General features: G+C 26.6%; 1 protein-coding gene across 12 annotated transcripts in view; it reads left to right on the top strand.

Annotated features, from left to right (window-relative positions):
- tai (taiman) overlaps positions 1 to 18780 on the top strand; it is a 286233-nt gene that overhangs the window by 195481 nt on the left and 71972 nt on the right. For 10 of the 12 annotated variants that reach the window (XM_067262741.1, XM_067262740.1, XM_067262739.1 and 7 more), the window contains one exon: positions 18274 to 18378. In XM_067262741.1, the coding sequence (XP_067118842.1) occupies positions 18314 to 18378 (65 nt within the window). In that variant the 5' untranslated portion in view covers positions 18274 to 18313. Of the gene's footprint in view, positions 1 to 12767; positions 13512 to 13542; positions 13887 to 18273; positions 18379 to 18780 lie in introns of those variants that run through there. The other 2 variants (XM_067262733.1, XM_067262736.1) reach the window with 2 other exon arrangements.

The raw sequence follows: 18780 nt of genomic DNA, 5'->3' as shown, positions 1-18780 counted from the left end.
ATTGCATTGCTTCTTTCATAGCATTATTTGAAGTTCAAACCCAAAAAATGGTTGGCTCTGAAAGTAAAAAAAGAGAGAAAGGAATGCATTTTTTAAAATTTATCTACATCTTTAAATAATATGAATAATTTTTATAGGAAAGAATTGTATTTATAGTCTCTGATATGTTTCTTGTCTTCTTACACTGGAGACAAAGTTTTCAAATATAGTTATTTTTTCTTTATTTACAAATATTCAGATATTCTAATCTTTAAAGAATTTTCTTTATGCAGCAGTAAAAATCATTTGTTTCATTTGATATGTTACTTTAGTTTCATTATTTGTCAATATCCATTGTACTAGAAATAATATGAAGAATGGAATCAACAGTACATTTTTATGTCATATCCAGTTATTTTCCAAGAAAGAGCACAAAAATATAATCATTGATGCACTGATAGAAAGTTACCAAAATTATACATAATCTATGCAATATATGATCAAATTCAATACTAATTAAATGTTACTGTATTCGATACATTTATGATAAAATAAAAACATACCTAAGTTAAAAATAATTGGATCAGATAATATATATATTTACTGATTTTCTTATGCCCTGTAGTAAAATATCATATTTTCATGCATTTTGCTAGATTAAAAGTAAAATCTTTGCTTAATATTTTCTATTATGTACCCCAAGCCTTTGGGAGCAGCCATTGCTTCATAGATGAGAGTTTCTAATTGAAATTCAAAATTGACATATAACTTTCTTCATCACATAACCTGCATTTCTTGTTATAACTTCTTTTACACTGACAATCTGCAGGTTATATGCGCGACAATATGGTTAATTGATGAATGAAATCTTTCATGCATATCTGAGTTGTACTTTTGTAATTACAAGACTATGAAATACCATCAGTAGATCAATATTAAGAATTGTTATCAGAATTTAAGCATGTATCTAATCTTATTTACTTTTATTTTAATTAAATTTTACATTAATTATAATCTTTGCTTAAACATATTACTTGAATCATATAATATAAAATATATGACTTGCTGTCTTAAATGTGAATTTATTTTTTTAATATTAATTTCTATTATATAACAGGAAAGAAATTATAACAAATTTATGATAATGTTGCCTTAAGTTATTCATACTGTTCACAAGAAAATACAGTTTGTTTATACACGTATTTGATAATAAGACCAAATGGGGCGGGCAACACATAATAGTGATTCTTATGTGGCTAACAGGGTAAAGGTAACCCAACAATATTTGATATGTATAAAGACATTCTGTAAATGGCTAAAAGAACCGAGTTTTTTGAAGCATATTTAAATTTTTCTTCAACAGTTTAAATGTAGGGATGGATTTTTTAAATATGAAAATAATGAGAAAATTATGTTAAAAAGTAGAGTTATAGGGAGGGAGTGGCAGAAATAGGTACATATCCTGAGGCACTAAATAATAAAAGAAATTATGAATACTCCTATTGAATAATAATTTAAAAAATTGTTAATTTACTATAATGTTAATATTAAAAAAGCCTACTGTTAAAGCATACATATTATATACTGTATGCCTCTGACAAAAAATCAAATTTTTTAACATTAAACATTTTATGATGTTTCAGAATTATATATTATAACACTGTTTTATAAATTCTTTGAAAATTATGGAAAAATAGTTAGTATGTTTATACATTACCTGGTATTCATAATGGGAAGGCTTTTTCACTTCTAGAAGAGCGACATTGCGCGAAAGCTACAAACGTGCATTTCGACCAAACAATATGCAATTCCTATTTCATCTTTATTGTAGTACTTAGCAATGTCTGTTTACGACCACAAACCAAGAATTCTTTTTGCCATTTTTGTAAATTACAAAACAATTTTGATCCCTCTTGTTGGCAGGTTTCAAAAATACGAACATTGCTTTGAAGAAACTTTTCATTTAGCCATTGACTTTTGCCTTAGAGTCTTCACTAATGAAAATGAAGTTGAGAAAAAGCCACAAAGGCCAGTATAGCAAGAAAAGTTACAGATCATGAATACCTCTATCAACAATAAAATATCTTCTTAACAAGAATATCTCAAGAAATTTGTTATATTAAATTTAAAGTTAGCTTGATTCGCTTTACAATTTTGTTGTTTAAAAATTAAAGTAATTATAATGCATTGATATTATTAAATTGCATTTTTATTTCGTTATAAGAATACTTTTTATCAATAAAGACGTTTTTTAAATGATTACATGTACAATTTTACATGTATTATAATTTTTTTCAAATAGAGAATCTGGAATTTTCTATTATATATTATATCTCATTCAATACCAATCTTATTGGATGCTTGTATGAGTGTGTACCTAGATTTTTGTAGTTAATGAAATTGATAGCAAAATTATCTAAAATTGATGTTTTTCCCTCCTCTATCTAGTAAAAGAGAGAAAGAGAAACTACATTTATCTATACACTGACTTCAAAAATGACTTTCGTGTTTATTTTGATGGAAACTGTTAATCTTTGATAAAAAGACTACATCACTCTTCCATTCAGACTTAAATCAGTATGTTAATTTCTTGTGAGACAAGAAAATTACATTGCTCAAATGAGACTCAGCAATTTTTGTTTTATTACGCCTAGCTTAGTCACCGTTTTAACAATGTCAATGAAACAATATCTAATTTTTAATGACTGAAAGACACAGATGTAATCCTTTTTCTTGACAGTAATTAATTGTTAAAGCAGACATAAATAGAGGTAATTTATTCAATGCAAAATTTATTCACTTAGATTACTTCTATATTTCTCCGTTAACAGTCAGTCAGAAATTATAAAGATGACTTTTTGTTGTTGTTAAAATTAGCATTGTAAAAATGAAGTGTAGTCATTTATATCACTTATTATGCCGATTGTTACAATATTTATAATATATATAATTTACAGTTTATCAATTCAGTACTATAAAACAAATTTAACTTTCATAAGTGACAAATTAATTTTATCAAATAATGAAATTAATATTTTATATTTTGTTATGAAAAATTGAACAGTGCTGTTATCCCATTATCAAAGTTCTGAAATTATTCATTTATAAGAAAATCAAAGATTTTGATATTAACATTTAAAATCAAATAAATTAAATTTCACACACTTTCATAAAAAATTAGATGTAAGTTAGTCTTGATAATGCTAGCAGATTGCACTGAACGACCTTTGCAAATTTGGCACTAAAAGAATGTATGTATATAATATACAGTCGTGAAATATTCTAGTCCTGAAAATGAATTGCTAAAATGTAGGGGGAAAAGTATACAAAACTCTTATCTTCTAATCAAGTAGTCTAGTTCTATGGATAAAAGTTCAATATGATTTTAAAAGCAGATTTTTACAAATATGCAGTATAAAATGTAAAGTTGTGAGGTTACGTACAGGACATGGGCAAATGCGGCTCTTGCCGAAAGTGTTAATTTCTGTCTTTTATTATTATTTTTACAATTTTATTTTGTAATTTTGTCTAAATATGTTTATTTAAAAAATTCAATATTTATATTATATAATAAAATCCATATTACCATATGGATTTTATTATATTATCCACCACATAGTACAGAACTGCGGCTCCCATGCATTTTGTAAAACCTACATTTCGGCTCCCACTAAACTCCTTCTTGCCCACCCCTGTTATATACAGTCTTTAAAAAATAGCACTGTTTATTTTTTTAAATTTCTTTTCTTTTTTTTTGTGTACAAAGATTTCACGTCACTTTATTGATGATTTTCCATTAATACCTTCTTAATAATTTAACTCCAGTTATTGTTTATCTCTCTGAATAAGATTATAATTTAAATGTTGTAGGAGAGATCTGGGATGAATTTACAGTATATCAATGATTGTGCTATTCTGTAAAATCTTATTGTGTTAAATTGATTTCTATTAATTGTTTATATACAAAGCTTATCATATCAAATGCTATTGCTGTAGCATCTCATAAAATAATTGATACTTATAAAGGGAAGAATGTGCACTAAAAGCATATTGAGGAGAGAATTTAAACCGTATTTTAAAAATGTTCTAAATTGTGTATGTATAAATTTTAATGTCTTGAAAATCAAGTTTTTGGTTTAATCCTCTTTCATTGAAAATTTGTTTTATGAGGATATTAAAATAATGTACTTTAACTTCTCTTTCTAAACTATTAGGCAGCATTAAGTGTTCTTAGAAAAGTAACAAGTAATTCGAAATGTCAGTTTTGCCCATAAGCTATTTATAAAAATAACAATTATTTAACTTCTATCTTTTGTAAAATCTAAGTTAAAATAAAAATATTGCTAAGATTTTAGATGAAATGGCCAGTGGGAATAATATATGTTACTAAAAACAAACTTTTTCAAAAGAAATTATGAGGAAAAAAATGCTAAATTCAGAAATTTCAAATATTAAATTTAAAGAAGTTTGAATATAATGATATATTTTTTAATGTATTTGTTCTAGAACACTTAGAGAATTTCTCAGCTGATCTTTTAAGAGAACGAAAACATTTCTGAATAAAATATATGTTTCGGTTCCTGAATTTAGCATTTTCTTCCCTTAATTTTGATCGTGATACCAAGTATAAATGTTTTTTCTCTCTTGGTTTTTCGAAAGATTTTTGAAAATTTTAAAGAGAAATTCTGTGTTAAATTAAGAGAAAATTACTTGTAAAACTCGTTGCTTAATTATTTAAAGTTAAAAATTTAAAGGGAAAACTGTTTAGGAGATATTTAATGTTGTTAATTGTTAACTTATTCAAAATAGTGGAATTTTTAACAATTTTATATTATATGTTATAATTCTAATACACTTTTATGTTATTTTTCCCCATATTATTGAAAATTATTGTTTATCCTTTTTAATAACTTTTCAAATAAAGTTATAAAAAAAAAAAAAGATAACGCACTGTTAATATGTAAAGTAAGAATAAGAGCTAATTTACATTGTGCGTGTTTAGCTTGCTGAGAATATATATTCTTGCTGCATTATTTTGATTTTAATGTTTATATAAACATTAAAAACAAAATATCTGCTAAATTAACCTTTATTAGAAATCATAAAAATTATTTTTAATCAGTTTTTCATTCATGTATGACAGTAAAATGAACATACACTAAACTTGAAGCATTACAAATATTTATTTCATCATCCAAAACTTTCCGTTGACTAACAATAAAATTTAAAATTTCTATGTACACACTTAACTAAAATGGCCCTTTCCATTTTGATTATTATATTGTTTTGAATTAACAAAATTACTTACTAAATGTAAAATTTAATTCTAAGCAATTCAATACAACCTTACAATGCAGTGGATTAATTAGTAATATTTAAACAAATCTCATAATATAATCAAGTCAAATGAATATTTAATGAGAACAGAGAATTTAAGTCTTTGGCATTAAGCATGTATTGTATATAAGATGTTAATATTCTTTTACGTTTTCTATTATCATACCAAGTTAATGGGAAAACAATTTTCAATATGACACCGAAATTGTCCTTCTAGCATAAAAGCATTTTCACAATAGATATGAGTCAGTACATTGATAATTAATATTTGAACATTTAAGAAAACAATATCATTACTACTACTAGAATATTTAATGTACGCAATGAAATATTTTCTAATTCATAAAATCTCATGGCATTTATGATGATATTTAATTATAAAATTATATTAATAATGTCAAAAATAGACTATTTGAGTATTTGGAATGCTGTTGTATATATTGATCAGTTTTAATATTGATAAATGTTTGAAAAATAAAGAAAATAACATATCCTTTCATCATAAATGTAGAAAATAAGAAGAAACTAATACAAAATAATAGTTTTCTACTTATGAGTGTAATACCTTACCTTTATAACCTTTCTTAACAAGGTACATATTAATTACTAGATGTATATGTGATAAAAATAATAACAACAGTGAAAGGTTATAAGTTTTATGTAAGTAATGGTCTTTTATTGATAACAAATTCTTACGTAAGTTTCAATAACAAAACTTACGTAAAAAGTTAACCTGTTATCTATAAAAGTTTCAATTATACTCAAATCTTATCTATATTGGTATGAAAAATCCAAAGAATGAAGTATTTTGTGTTATTTTTATAAATCAGAATGTTTTGATTATTTAACTTTTTCATAGCAACGATGTAGTCGCATCATGAAATAAAAATTTATGAATTTCAGAACATCGATTTTAGACTGATTAAACTAACTTTTAAATATTTCAAAATTCAATTAGCTAAAAAAAAATATGCAGAAAACATTAACAAAAAAGTAATTTAAAAACTATAACTGCAAAATTGTGTTTAAAATGTTTATAAGTAAGAAAATTTCCCAAGTTTTTAAAGTATACAGAGAAAGTTCTTGACATTTTTCCAGTGATGCAGGTAATTCAGAAACAAAAATACAATGCTCTAGCTAATGTTTTTTTACGATTAATATCATCTCGGTACTTTGCATACCTGTTTTGAAAGAATTCAGAATATTTTTTATGAAATTATAGATAAGTCCCAGTTTATTTTTCATAACTTTTATAATTAATATTAAGAATTGTATGTTTGTTTCAGGATTTCTGTGCATACTTTCTGAAGGAGATTAAAAACTCCAAGCACTTAAGTCATTAAAAGTTTATTATAAAGGAAACAATATTGATAAACTTTAAAGATTCAAAAAAATAATACAAAGAAATAAAAAATATAAAACAAAATTTAATTATTGAATTACTCTAAACCTATATCTTATAATTTATAAATTTGCTTATTCCAATAATGAAGCTTATCATATAACGAGTCGTGTAGTTGTTACTGTATCCATTTTACACGTTGATCATCATCTGATTTACAATTTAACACTTCAATATGTTACATTTAATGCAAGTGCATGTGCACTGTATGTTACATATTACATATGTAATCATCTAGATGGCAGAAGTTAATTCAACTGCAATATTCTCACTTGACCTTCAAAACAAGCTTCTAATAATGAATCAGAGTGTTGTGCATTTTAATACGTGTTTATGCCTTCTTGAATAAAGTTATAATTGATAATTAATTTGGTGTCAAAAACTGATACATTATGCATTTAAAACAGATTGCTGATTCTTGAACAGTAAAACTAAAAGTTGTCAAATTTTGAAGACTTTTATTGTCAGAATCTGATTTAAAGATTCCGAAATGAAGAAATCAATCCAAATGCATTTTTAAAAGTTTTGCTCTGAAAAAATAGCCGTCGATGGTTATGTCTTTGGCTTATATATGCTGGAAGAGGAGATCGAACCGAAGGTCCAGGTAGCGTAACTGGCAACGCAACCACACAGTAAGCGGGAGTTGTGGGTTCGAGTCCCGCTTTGGGCCGATTCTTTTCTTCCAGTTTAATCTAAATTATTAATTTTAATAAGAGATGGCACCTAACATCTACCTCAAGTGCCAAATTTATTTCTAATCTTTAATCGTTTATATCCAAAAGTTAGCCCGATTATTTACTGCAGTTGGCGATGTATTGGCGTAATGTTATCGGGTTTAGTACGGTGTTTATTTTTAAAACTTTCGTGTTATCACAAGTTATCTGCTCATCTTCAAAATCAAATATTGTAATTTCATGCAGCTAACCCTCGATATCATATAACACACACAAAATTGCTAGAATGAAAATAAGAACTTTACGTAATCTAACGCAGTATATCCTAGCAGCTGCCAAAAACACAAATTGTTAAGTAGTTTTGAAAATACCATCTCGAACACTAAAATGTTTTTCTATTATATTCATTGTAAATGCAATGATATTGTTTTCTGATCCTTTTAATTGTGTGTATTTCAGTCTCCTAAACTTTATGCATTAAAGATATAAATGCTTACCAAATGGCAAATGTTTTGTTATAATGCTTCATTTCTGTTTTACTTATCGAGCAGTATTAATTATTATTAAATATTTATTATTATGTTAATTCTATAAATTCAGAAATTGTACACATATTAAAGACATAAAATAATACAAAATTTGATTGCTCAGCTCCGAGTTTTTGACAAATAAAACTGATAGCTGATGGTAGCAAATTGTTTTAAATTAATTAAACATTTCTTTAATTTTGAAATTTCTTTCCAATAATAAAAATAACCATAACAGTGTAATTAGCAGTTATGAATAATATGCTTCATGCATTTAAATTTCTTGCTTATCTCCAGAAATTCAACATTCCAATTAGTAACAATTAGGCCTATTTTTTTGCTAGTAGAACAGTTCATCATGTTAAAATGCAATTGTGATTCACAAAACAAGGAAATTTTGTGAAAAGGTTGTTACTGCTGACACGATATTCATTCCTATTTTTGTTTTTTACCAGCAGTTGTCTCTTTCTATGAACTTAGCTTAAAATGATGATGTTTAAAATTATTTTGAAGTATATTTTGACATTTATTATTCTATTATTATTTGATGAATGATACAGATGAAGCAAATATTAAAAAATTTGTCCTTCTGCAGCCAACTCATTTAAAAAAGTACTTCTCTTATATCGACTTGATGAATTGTAACGGTCAAGCCATCCAATAGGATGCAGAGATTTTGTTTTATCCAAATACTGCTTAGAAAATGTTATATGAAGGTTTATTTAACTATAGTCTTCTCTACTACTATTTATTTATATATGTTGTTTCTGAATAAAAGTAATAACTAGTTTAATAATAATAGTTTAATAATTAGTTTATCATCATAATAAGTACTTCATCCAAATGTACTTATTTGTATACAGTATGTAATATGTAAAATAAATTATGAGGAACTAGTAGCAAATGCATTTAGATAATTTGATCTTCAATTATGTTAAGTAATACATTTTAAATGGAGTAATATAAAATCCGATTACAAATTTTGAATCCATCTATAAATGTTTATAATTTGTTCCTGTGATTTTATGAAAAGGATCATCATCTTGTACTTTTGTCAAACAAACTGCCAATTATTCATCAGTCTAAAACAAGGCTAGTGTAATGGTTAGATACAAAGCAGTTTGACTAAGTAGGTGGTTAGGCTGCCATCTGATGATAAATTTAATAATTAAAAATAAATTTTAAAGATCAACCCAGAGCAGAACTCAAACCCATTAAACAGTTCATTTGGCATTAGTAATTGAATCAGGTTGATGTAAACATCATGATGGGCCATCTTATAAAATGGAATATTTTACAATCAGGTTTTGTTGTGTCATCTTCCTTAGTAAAATACATTTTTCAGTAGTTTCTTATTTAAAATATATTTAGTAGATCTTTATCAGACCTGCAATGAAGTGAATATCTCATAACAGTTTTTATTCAGCTAAAAGGTTCTTGTAAGTACATATTAGTTTTTAAATGAAAAATTGGCAAATATTCTTTCATAAAGTTGTCTCTGTATAACTTGTATGTGTAGGTTGCTGTCGTATTACATAAGTTCTAATTACAGTATTAGATAATTAGCTTATTGAAATTTCTAAACCTTTAATTTTCTGTATAAGTTTTGGAGTATATTTACTTTTAAAATTAATCGTCTTGAATTTTTTTCAACTGCCACGAAATAGTCTGCAAACTCTACACACTGTGATTTAACTTACTAAATTTAAAATAATTCTAAAATTTATCAATTTTATAATCTTGATGATGATAATGTTATCTATTGTATTTACTCTTATTACAGATTTTATAATGTTTCAGATCACTTCATTTATTTAATAATAAATAAATGCGCTATTAATTTTTTAAGCTAAATTTTCATCTGCATATTGAATAAAATGAAAAAGTAATAATTTCTGAACTTGATAGTAAGTTGCAGATTTATGAAATTTTATTAAACAAGATTTTATTCAAAATTTAAAAATCTTGTTTGGATTATTATTCATGTTTTCAAATCGCACATAAATACTTTATCCACATAAGAATGTAAATATATTTTATGACTTTCCTAAAATCTGTATCAATGGTTTCTGTTTTGTATTAAACTATTTTCTTATTTCACATTATAGTATAGTGTATAAGTATGTGGTTAAATTATTAGTGCAAAAAATACTATATAAATGTACTAAGTAATATATATATATATATATATATATATAATCTATTCAGAAAAAAATTGAGGTCTAGATGGAAATGGGAATTAAATTACACATCAAGTAATGTATTCGATAACACATTTGGTTTTAACTGAACAATGTTAGTTCAGTATCCAATTAGTATCAAATATATTTTTTTCTTCATGTAGATGCAATTTAGATTTAATACTTTGTTTAAATTTAACGTTTAAGATGGCTTTATTGATTCCGAAAACAAATAATAAATGGTTCGGATAAAAACATATTAAAACTGTCAAATCATTCCATTTGGGATGATTTGACAGCAGTTACTCAATCCAAGATAAAACATTTTTTTTTTTCATTTGCTTATTTTTGGACATAAAAATGATATGGTATTAATTTCACTATTTTTTTTAATTCCTATTTTTCAAAGATGAAAAATGCAGGCATTTTCAGCATATCTAATCTTTTTAGTGCATCTGATAAAGTTTAACTGTGGTGATGGCGATCTTGTTTTTACTACATTTCCATTATAACTAATGTTTAAGTAGACTACAAAATAACTGCAAAATGCATATGAAACTGCATTTATTTTTAATAAAAAGATATTTATGGACTAAACTTGTTCTTTCAAAACTTTTCCATATACAATACTTAACAGAGATTTGTTAAAAGCTTAAAAAAATTAATACAGTTTAAACATTTCTGTTGAAGTAATGAGTAAATTTGAAAAATAAGTGTATAGCCTGCCATACGTACAGTACATCTCCATTCTTCAAGAGTTTACTTCATATTTTCTTTAAATTTGTTTATTAAGTATGTCTATAATAATATTTCAAATTTGTGAAATAAGAATTTTTTATTTTCTAAACGTTGCAACATATAACAACTAAGAATATAGGTAACATTAAATAAATTGCAACATATATTTATCACAACTCAAAAACATTTTTCTAACTTAGAATCTGTTAAGTTCTCTACTTTAATACAGTCGAACTGCCATTAACAACCATCTCTAAACAGTGGCCATTTTTTCGGGTACTTTCTTTTTGGTACGCATTTTGTTAAAGAAGTAGCCGTTGTTTGAAGATTATCAAGTTCTTGGCAGTGGCCATTGTTCAGAGCTTTTGAGTGTAGTCGTATTTGTTTAGTGTTTTAACAAAGAGTGATTCAACTAATGGAATTTATCAGGTATTATATCATCTTCGGATGTTTATATATCAAACATATTAAACAAATACAAGTTGCCATTGTAACATTAAACAGTGTAAAATGTTAGTTGTCATAATCAATACTTATATCTATTACTAACTTGATATGAATTTATTGATTAATGTTTAGAAATGTTAAGACTGCCTTTTGTGGCTTCCAAATTTACTAAATAACATTTGAGGTTTTAATATGACAGTTATAAAAAGATGTAAAAGTTGGATTGGAAAGTATCTCTACTCTGTAGAAAATTTAATATTCTGCAATACTTAGAACTGCTTCTAAATATAGGAATCATTGATGGAATATTTAATTGTGTCACTTGCATTTGAAAGTTGTCATTTCACATATATACCAAAATTAGAAATTTGTTTACAGTAGAGCAGACTCTGTGTAAATAGTCATTTTATGTTTAGATAGAAGTCAATTTAAAATTTTGTTGTGGAAAATATATGTACACATTTTTTAATTTGTTTCAAACGTTTGTACAAACTATTTCTTCTACTTATATATTTAGAATGTAAATAAATAAATTCAAGATGCGATTATTTACATTAAAGAATCATACAAAATAAATAAATCCACAAAGTTAGTAAATGCCATATCTATTATTTATTCTGTAGATATTTGTCATAATAAACATGACAAAACATCTAATATAGGCTGTTTGTATGTGACAAATCCACCTTGAAGATTAAAGGTGATCAACTCCACTTTAGGCAACAGTCTTAGCTTAATTTTTTTTTCTTTAATATATGTCATATACAAGTAGAATGTTACAAATTCAGCCAGCTTGTATTGATTTTAGTTTTCCAAAGAAAATAAATACTTGGTATTTTATGCATTACATTGTAAACGATTATCATCCGTTCAATCTGTTTCGTGCGCTTTTCTAGAAAATACTCGATAAAATTTTATCGAACATTTACATCCCGAATAAGTACGAGATTCGTCACTTGCATTAAAAATTGACGTTTCCACTAAATCTAAATAATTCAAAAAACATAAAATACATTGGCAAGTCGTGCTATTTTATCATTGGAACATTATTCTTCTTCTTTACACGTTTATCTTTTTAAAGATAGTTTTAGGTTTTACTTAGTGAGAAAGGGTCTTAATAAATTAAAAACAAAATTTAGATAAATACGCAGAACTTTTAAATTAAGTATATACACTACCTTTCAAGATATAGGTTGCTAAATTATTAAAACATTTCAGTATTAATGACCAATGCAATGAAAAAAGAAACTAATAAGTTGACTTATTACGGTTACTTCAGTAAGAAACATATTTTTTTAAATTTACTTTTTCCTTTTTAATGTTTACTATTAAAGCAAAATATTTGTTTCTGGCTTCCGAAACTTTGTGAGCCACAGTTATTAAAAATCATAACTGTTATTGATTCCTGCGGGATGATTGTCTTGCACTTCTCTTAAATTTAAGTTTAATGCCGTAATTCTTATGGACGATTTACCACTGTGCCCGGAACCACAGAGGAACAAATTCTCGACGGCGTCGGTGAAATAACTGCATACACCTTATGGAGGATATACAAAACTGCTGGAACAACAGACAAGGGGGGGACGACAATCGAAAAGAAAAATTCCAGAAAACACAATAGAAAGCAAGTAAAGACACCCCATAAGAATGTAAAGAATGTCGAATAAGGACGGAGGCGAACGTATAATATTTATATATATTGCCATGCAGATATAGCAAGTTGACATTTACTTTACAAATTCCGTATTCGGTGTGTTTTACGTATCGATCGGTCTCATCTGGTTAGCGTTTATCGTCGTTACTCGGCATGGAAATACCTAGAATGTTTAAAAAACTACATGTCGTTGGTGCTACGCATTGGGTCCAGCTGATCCACGCCTACAGTAGCACGCGCAGGCCACTAACCTCGTGCTGCGTATCCACGTGACCCGCCACCGAAAGTCCTTGAAGTGAAGTGACGAACCGATGTTCGTCGAACGTGCGTCATACGTTCCGACATGCGGCCGAGACCCCCAAATAATTTTTATCCGACCGATTACGGATTAATATAATCAAAGCGGACGATATTTAAAAGCGCTCGCGCCATCAAACGAGACAGGAAGTGTTCGGTTCAACGTTCCTGCGTCGATGCATTAGTTAGTCCTGGTACGTGTGGCTGGTTGCAACTCCATTTTGAGTTTTGCGGTGGTTGCGATGGATAAGCCGAAGAGGACGATGTTTACGTCAGGTAAGCGGTCGACAATTGATAATTAAACGATGTAAGCCGGAGTCCGAAAGTCGTAAAACGTCCCGTAGACTTTCGAACGTTTCGATTTATAAAGCTGGATACGCGTAAATGTAAAGCAGGTAGGGGGACGACTCGTCGGCCAATCGGATGGCAAATATCGTGACGTACGCCATCTTCGTCTCGCACACTGTCGCAATTACGTGTTTTCCCACAAACTTTTGCAACAAATCGGTTAAGTATCGCGAGTTAGAAGGCGTCGTCGACGTGTCCGACGCACTTCTAACCTCGTCGACTCTTACGTCACGCCACCGTCACACTAATGTCCATTTTTATCCAGCATGTGTTATGCCTCATGCATAAACATGAAGTGTTGCGGTACGAATTTTGTATATACAGCCTTTTCGATAGCTGAATGATACGGTGCAGACAGGCTCTATATTTAAGTATACGTGTGTTTGTTCTGATGTTTAACCGATGGCAGAGATCGTTTCGGTTATGTAAGAAGGCATTTGATCAATATTTAGATGCATGCAGAAATCTGCCTCCCCCTCTCTCTCTCTCTTACTCTTTCTTCTTTTTTTATTTTTTCCAACTTTCCTATACGCTGTCCCGTGTTTTTCGAATGGTATTTGGGGTATTGTGGTGCTGATTTTGAGTATTGTACAGAATTTTCACTTCTTTCTCTTTAAATTACAGACTACATTCATTTTCTGGTGCCATTTTTTTTTAAATTTATTTTTTTCATTTCAATGACCTTTTGCATTGTCAAGTATTTCAAGAATTGTAAAGGAAAGCTGTTAAATTATTTTCAAGAATACTGCTTTTGGTTTTTGCATTTTAATTTAGTACAAATAATGTAAATTTTTATTTATTTATTTTATTTTATTTTTTATTTTTTGAACGTTTAAATTTGAGTAAATATTTAGATCCTTCCGTGAAGTTTAATGGTCTGCGTGTATTTTAATCGTTCTGGATTCAAAAACAAATATATTTACACTTACCGTATCGTATAATTTATTTATTTATATTTTTTTAGTGAGTTGTAATATTATGGATGATGTCTTTACTTTTAAATGTGCGCGAATGTTGTCTCCATATTTAGTCTATAAAATAGTTGAGATTTTGTTTTATATATATATATATTGATTTATTGCTTTGATTTACCAAATTCTGTATTTATTATCTTAAATATTAAAGCTGTAGAAAAATAATTTTTATATCTTAGTCACAAAGTATTACAACTTGTATTTAAAGTAATACAAATGTGCTATTTTGAGATTGATTTAATAAAAATTTAGGTAATAAACATGAATTTTCATTGATTAAATATATTGGGCCAAAAATTACTTGCATGAATTTATGTATAAAGTCACGTAACTCTGACATCTGTACATAATAACATCAAAATTTTTATCTATTTAATTTCATTTTGCTTCTGGATATGTTTTACAATAAAATCATCAGTTCTTTTGCTTTAGATTTTGTTAATGCATGATGATAAATATAAGAATCAATAATTTTATATAATTGTGTGTGTGTGTTATCTATATCCCAGATGTCATCAAAACTCCCACTATGCTTGCTATTTATCGATAACATATTGTATAACAACAGAACCTCTTTCTTTTAATATCTTTGCTTAAGAAAAATATGTGATACACTTCAGTATTATTTAAAGGTTATGTTAACACTGTATTTCTGTTTAGTAAATGAATATTGCAAAGAAGTAATAAAAAACATAAATATTAATTTTATTAATAAATTGCTATTATATTGTATTAAATAGATTCTAACTTAACATACAAGAAAAATTAATAATGTAATAAATAAAATAAATATTTTTCACAGAAGTTGCTCTTTAAAACTGCTCTATATATTTGAAGATCTGAGATATGTTAATAAATTTTTACAATTTAGAATATTGGGCACGGGTATTTATATGTTTGTTTCAGAATTTTAATTAGTGCGAGACGCTCAAAACACCTTATTTACATCACTTCCGCACACATATATCTTAGATTTATTTATATATAAAACATTTTATACGTATAAGACATGTTTACACATGAAAATTCAGGAAATGAATCTCCAATTTTGATTGCATCTTTCATAATACTATAAACGGAAATTTCTTTTAGTGTGTGCGCTTTGTAATTACAAGTATGAATTTTTTAAATGTATTTGTGTGTTTTATTTAAAAAAATTAAGTTTAGCAGCAGCAATTAATATCTCTATTCTCACAAACTGCAATTTTAATTTTCAGATATTTTAATTTATATTAATAGTAATGTAATTTTCAAATTGGGGGAAAAAAACTACATAATCTACAGCTATAGATGTCCTTTTTCTTGTTGATGATCAACGAAGTTTTAATTTAACAGTATAATTATATTAAAAGATTTATTAGTCTATTATATGTAAGAAAATTGCAGCAAATTCACTATTTAATAGTAAGATATATAATTTATGTTAATTTAGACCATGCTTTTAAACAATTTTGAAATATGGTTATTTTATTTACAATAACTTCCTGTCTATGTTTAATTATTATCTGGGGGCAGTATTGTAGGATTTTAAAATTACTTTCATAAATATTAAGTACAACCTTTACAATTATATCTGTGGAGTAACTTTGTTGAAGGTGTATAGATGTTTTGTTGTATTAAATATAAAGCAGTTTAACAGTTTTTCTTTATATTATGGTTAATTTTAATGAGATTTGGGCTATGTTTGTATATATAAGTACTTCAGACTACATTAATATAAAAAGTTTTTAAAAATTTCATTTTATGCGTCTGCAATAAATTACCAACAATAAATGAATTCTCATCTTCATATTTTATTACCTAAGCTTTCTAAACATTTTTTAATCATGCCTTCTGTACTTCAAGCATGATGCATTTTCCATAATATTTGAAATTAGAGAGAAACTGTTGCCATTTTCTATAATTAGCAATATTTTTGATAGATTTTGTTCTATAACCTATTAGGGAAGATTCTTTAATGTATAATTTTGCACAAAATGATTTTTTTTTCCAATTTAAAATTTAAAACTATACATTCCTTGCACCAAAAGGAAAAGCATTATCGTGTTTTATATTGTTATAAAATGTTTTCTGAGTTTCTTTTCTATAAATTTATGTAGATTTCATTGTAAACTAAACGAATTGAAATTACAAATGAAACCGAACAGTTACAAAAACATGCTTTCTAAAAATATGAATGCTTTAATTTATAGTTTCAATAAACAAATATCGTAATATTTAACATAGTTCCAAAATTACCTGCTGTAAAGAAAAGTAAAAGTACTTTTTTTTCCAATTTTGAATATAAAAGTTGTAACAACATTTTAATAGAATGTAATTTTTTGAATAAGAATGTTAACAATTCTTAGTTCGAAAGGATGATTTCTTGAATTTTTTTGAAATTACATATATCCATTGGTAGTCACTATTTAATAGTTAGATTATTTAAAATGGGAAATTGTCGTCGGTTTATTTACTTTATAATTACGTTCGTGACTTTTTAGTTTTATAAATCGTTAGAGTCGCAGTACATTTTTAATTCAGTTTCTTATTTTATTTAGTTATATTGAAAATTTCCATATTTTGCTAAAAATAATTTTTAATATTATAAATGTGTAATATTTTAAGATCATGAATATTGAAAAATATTACAAATTATCTTCGATGCCTCAGTAATAATCTCTTTCTGAAGTTTAGACATTAACCAAAAATGATACCTTACAGAAAGTTAAACATAAATGTAATCAGAATGAATATTTTATTATATAAATTTATTAGACTTTTACATTTATGATCCTAAAGTCACTTAAATTTAATATTATACTATGATTTTTTTTTTAAAGTTAATAACCGAGTTAAACGTAACTTAATTATAATACTTCTGTATAATTGCTGATAAGGTGTTACATATTTGTTTTTGTTAAAAAAATTATGAGTAATGGAGAGAATATGGAATATTTTCTAAATTCTAAAATAACTTATTAAAGTTTTTGACTTGTTTGTTGGAGTTAACTTCTGTTGTTCTATCAAAATACAGTAGAGTCGTTAATCCGAATCAATTGGGGACTCAGGTTGTTCGGATTAGTGATTTGTTCGGATAACCGATTATGTACGAAAAAATATATTAACCTGTCCGATGTTCAAATTTTTCTTCATTGTGTGTCGCTTTGTGTCGAATTTTCGTCAATTTTAAGCCTTCCGAAAATTTTTATAATAATAATCGAGGCTATTGTATCGTTAAAAATTATTTCTGCATTTTGTACAAACAAAATAAATATATTGAAGAATATAAAAACATGAAAATTATACTTCAGAAGTAAATCTAGTATCAAAAACGTTCGATTCAGCATGACACAGTCCGACTGAAAATCATTCGGATTACCGGGGTTCAGATTAACGACTCTCTACTGTATTGTAGAATATGTAAGGATTTATTATTGTTTCCAGTAGTATTATTTGTTAGCTTTATTCATAAAACTGGTTATAGGATTATTATGGATTTTGTTTTTTCCTTTCCTCACAAAGTTGTTTACTGTCTTCCAATATTAAGTTGGTTATAATGTGTTTCTAAGAAACATTGAAAACAAAAAGTTAAATATTCTATCTCATAGGTTCAAAAACATTTTTATTTATATCAGAAATGTGTGATTAGATTAAAAATATTTAAACCTTTTAATGAAATTCATTTGAAATATGTCAAGATTTATTATTTAATTATACCTTTGTACTTTTTTTAGGCTCAGCCTGTATGAAATTAACTGCAAGGTGTAGGTTAAGATGAGTGTAGTCTCTAATGTAGTCAAGAAGCGGAGGAAGTCAGAAAGTAAACCACAGTCTCAACTGTAAGTTCAAATGAAAATTTTGACTTAAACGAAAAAAAAATGCATGAATAGACTTATATACACATATACATGTATTAATTATGAATTATTTTATAAGCCAGAAGAGTTTATAAAATAATTAATAGTTGATTTTCATCTTTATTAACACTGATCTGTGAAAAACATTGAATTCTAGGATTAGTGTTTATCGTTAGTTATAATTTTCAGTTTTACAAAATATTAATTGTTAATTTTATTTTGAAACACATTAAACCTAAGGAAATTCTGAGTTTTTAATTTACAAACATCTTAAACTAGAAATAAATATCATAAATATTTAATAATTGTACAATAGTATATTTAATAATAGCATTGTATTACTTATTGCTAATACTCTCTGATAACTTCACGATTGATATCTGG

The sequence above is a fragment of the Centruroides vittatus genome, unplaced genomic scaffold, assembly GCF_030686945.1.
Source record: "Centruroides vittatus isolate TY-2023 unplaced genomic scaffold, ASM3068694v2 contig_1507, whole genome shotgun sequence".
Lineage (NCBI taxonomy): Eukaryota > Metazoa > Arthropoda > Arachnida > Scorpiones > Buthidae > Centruroides > Centruroides vittatus.
The sequence above is the reverse complement of the archived record's forward strand: the minus strand, read 5'-3'. Positions and strand labels throughout refer to the sequence as shown.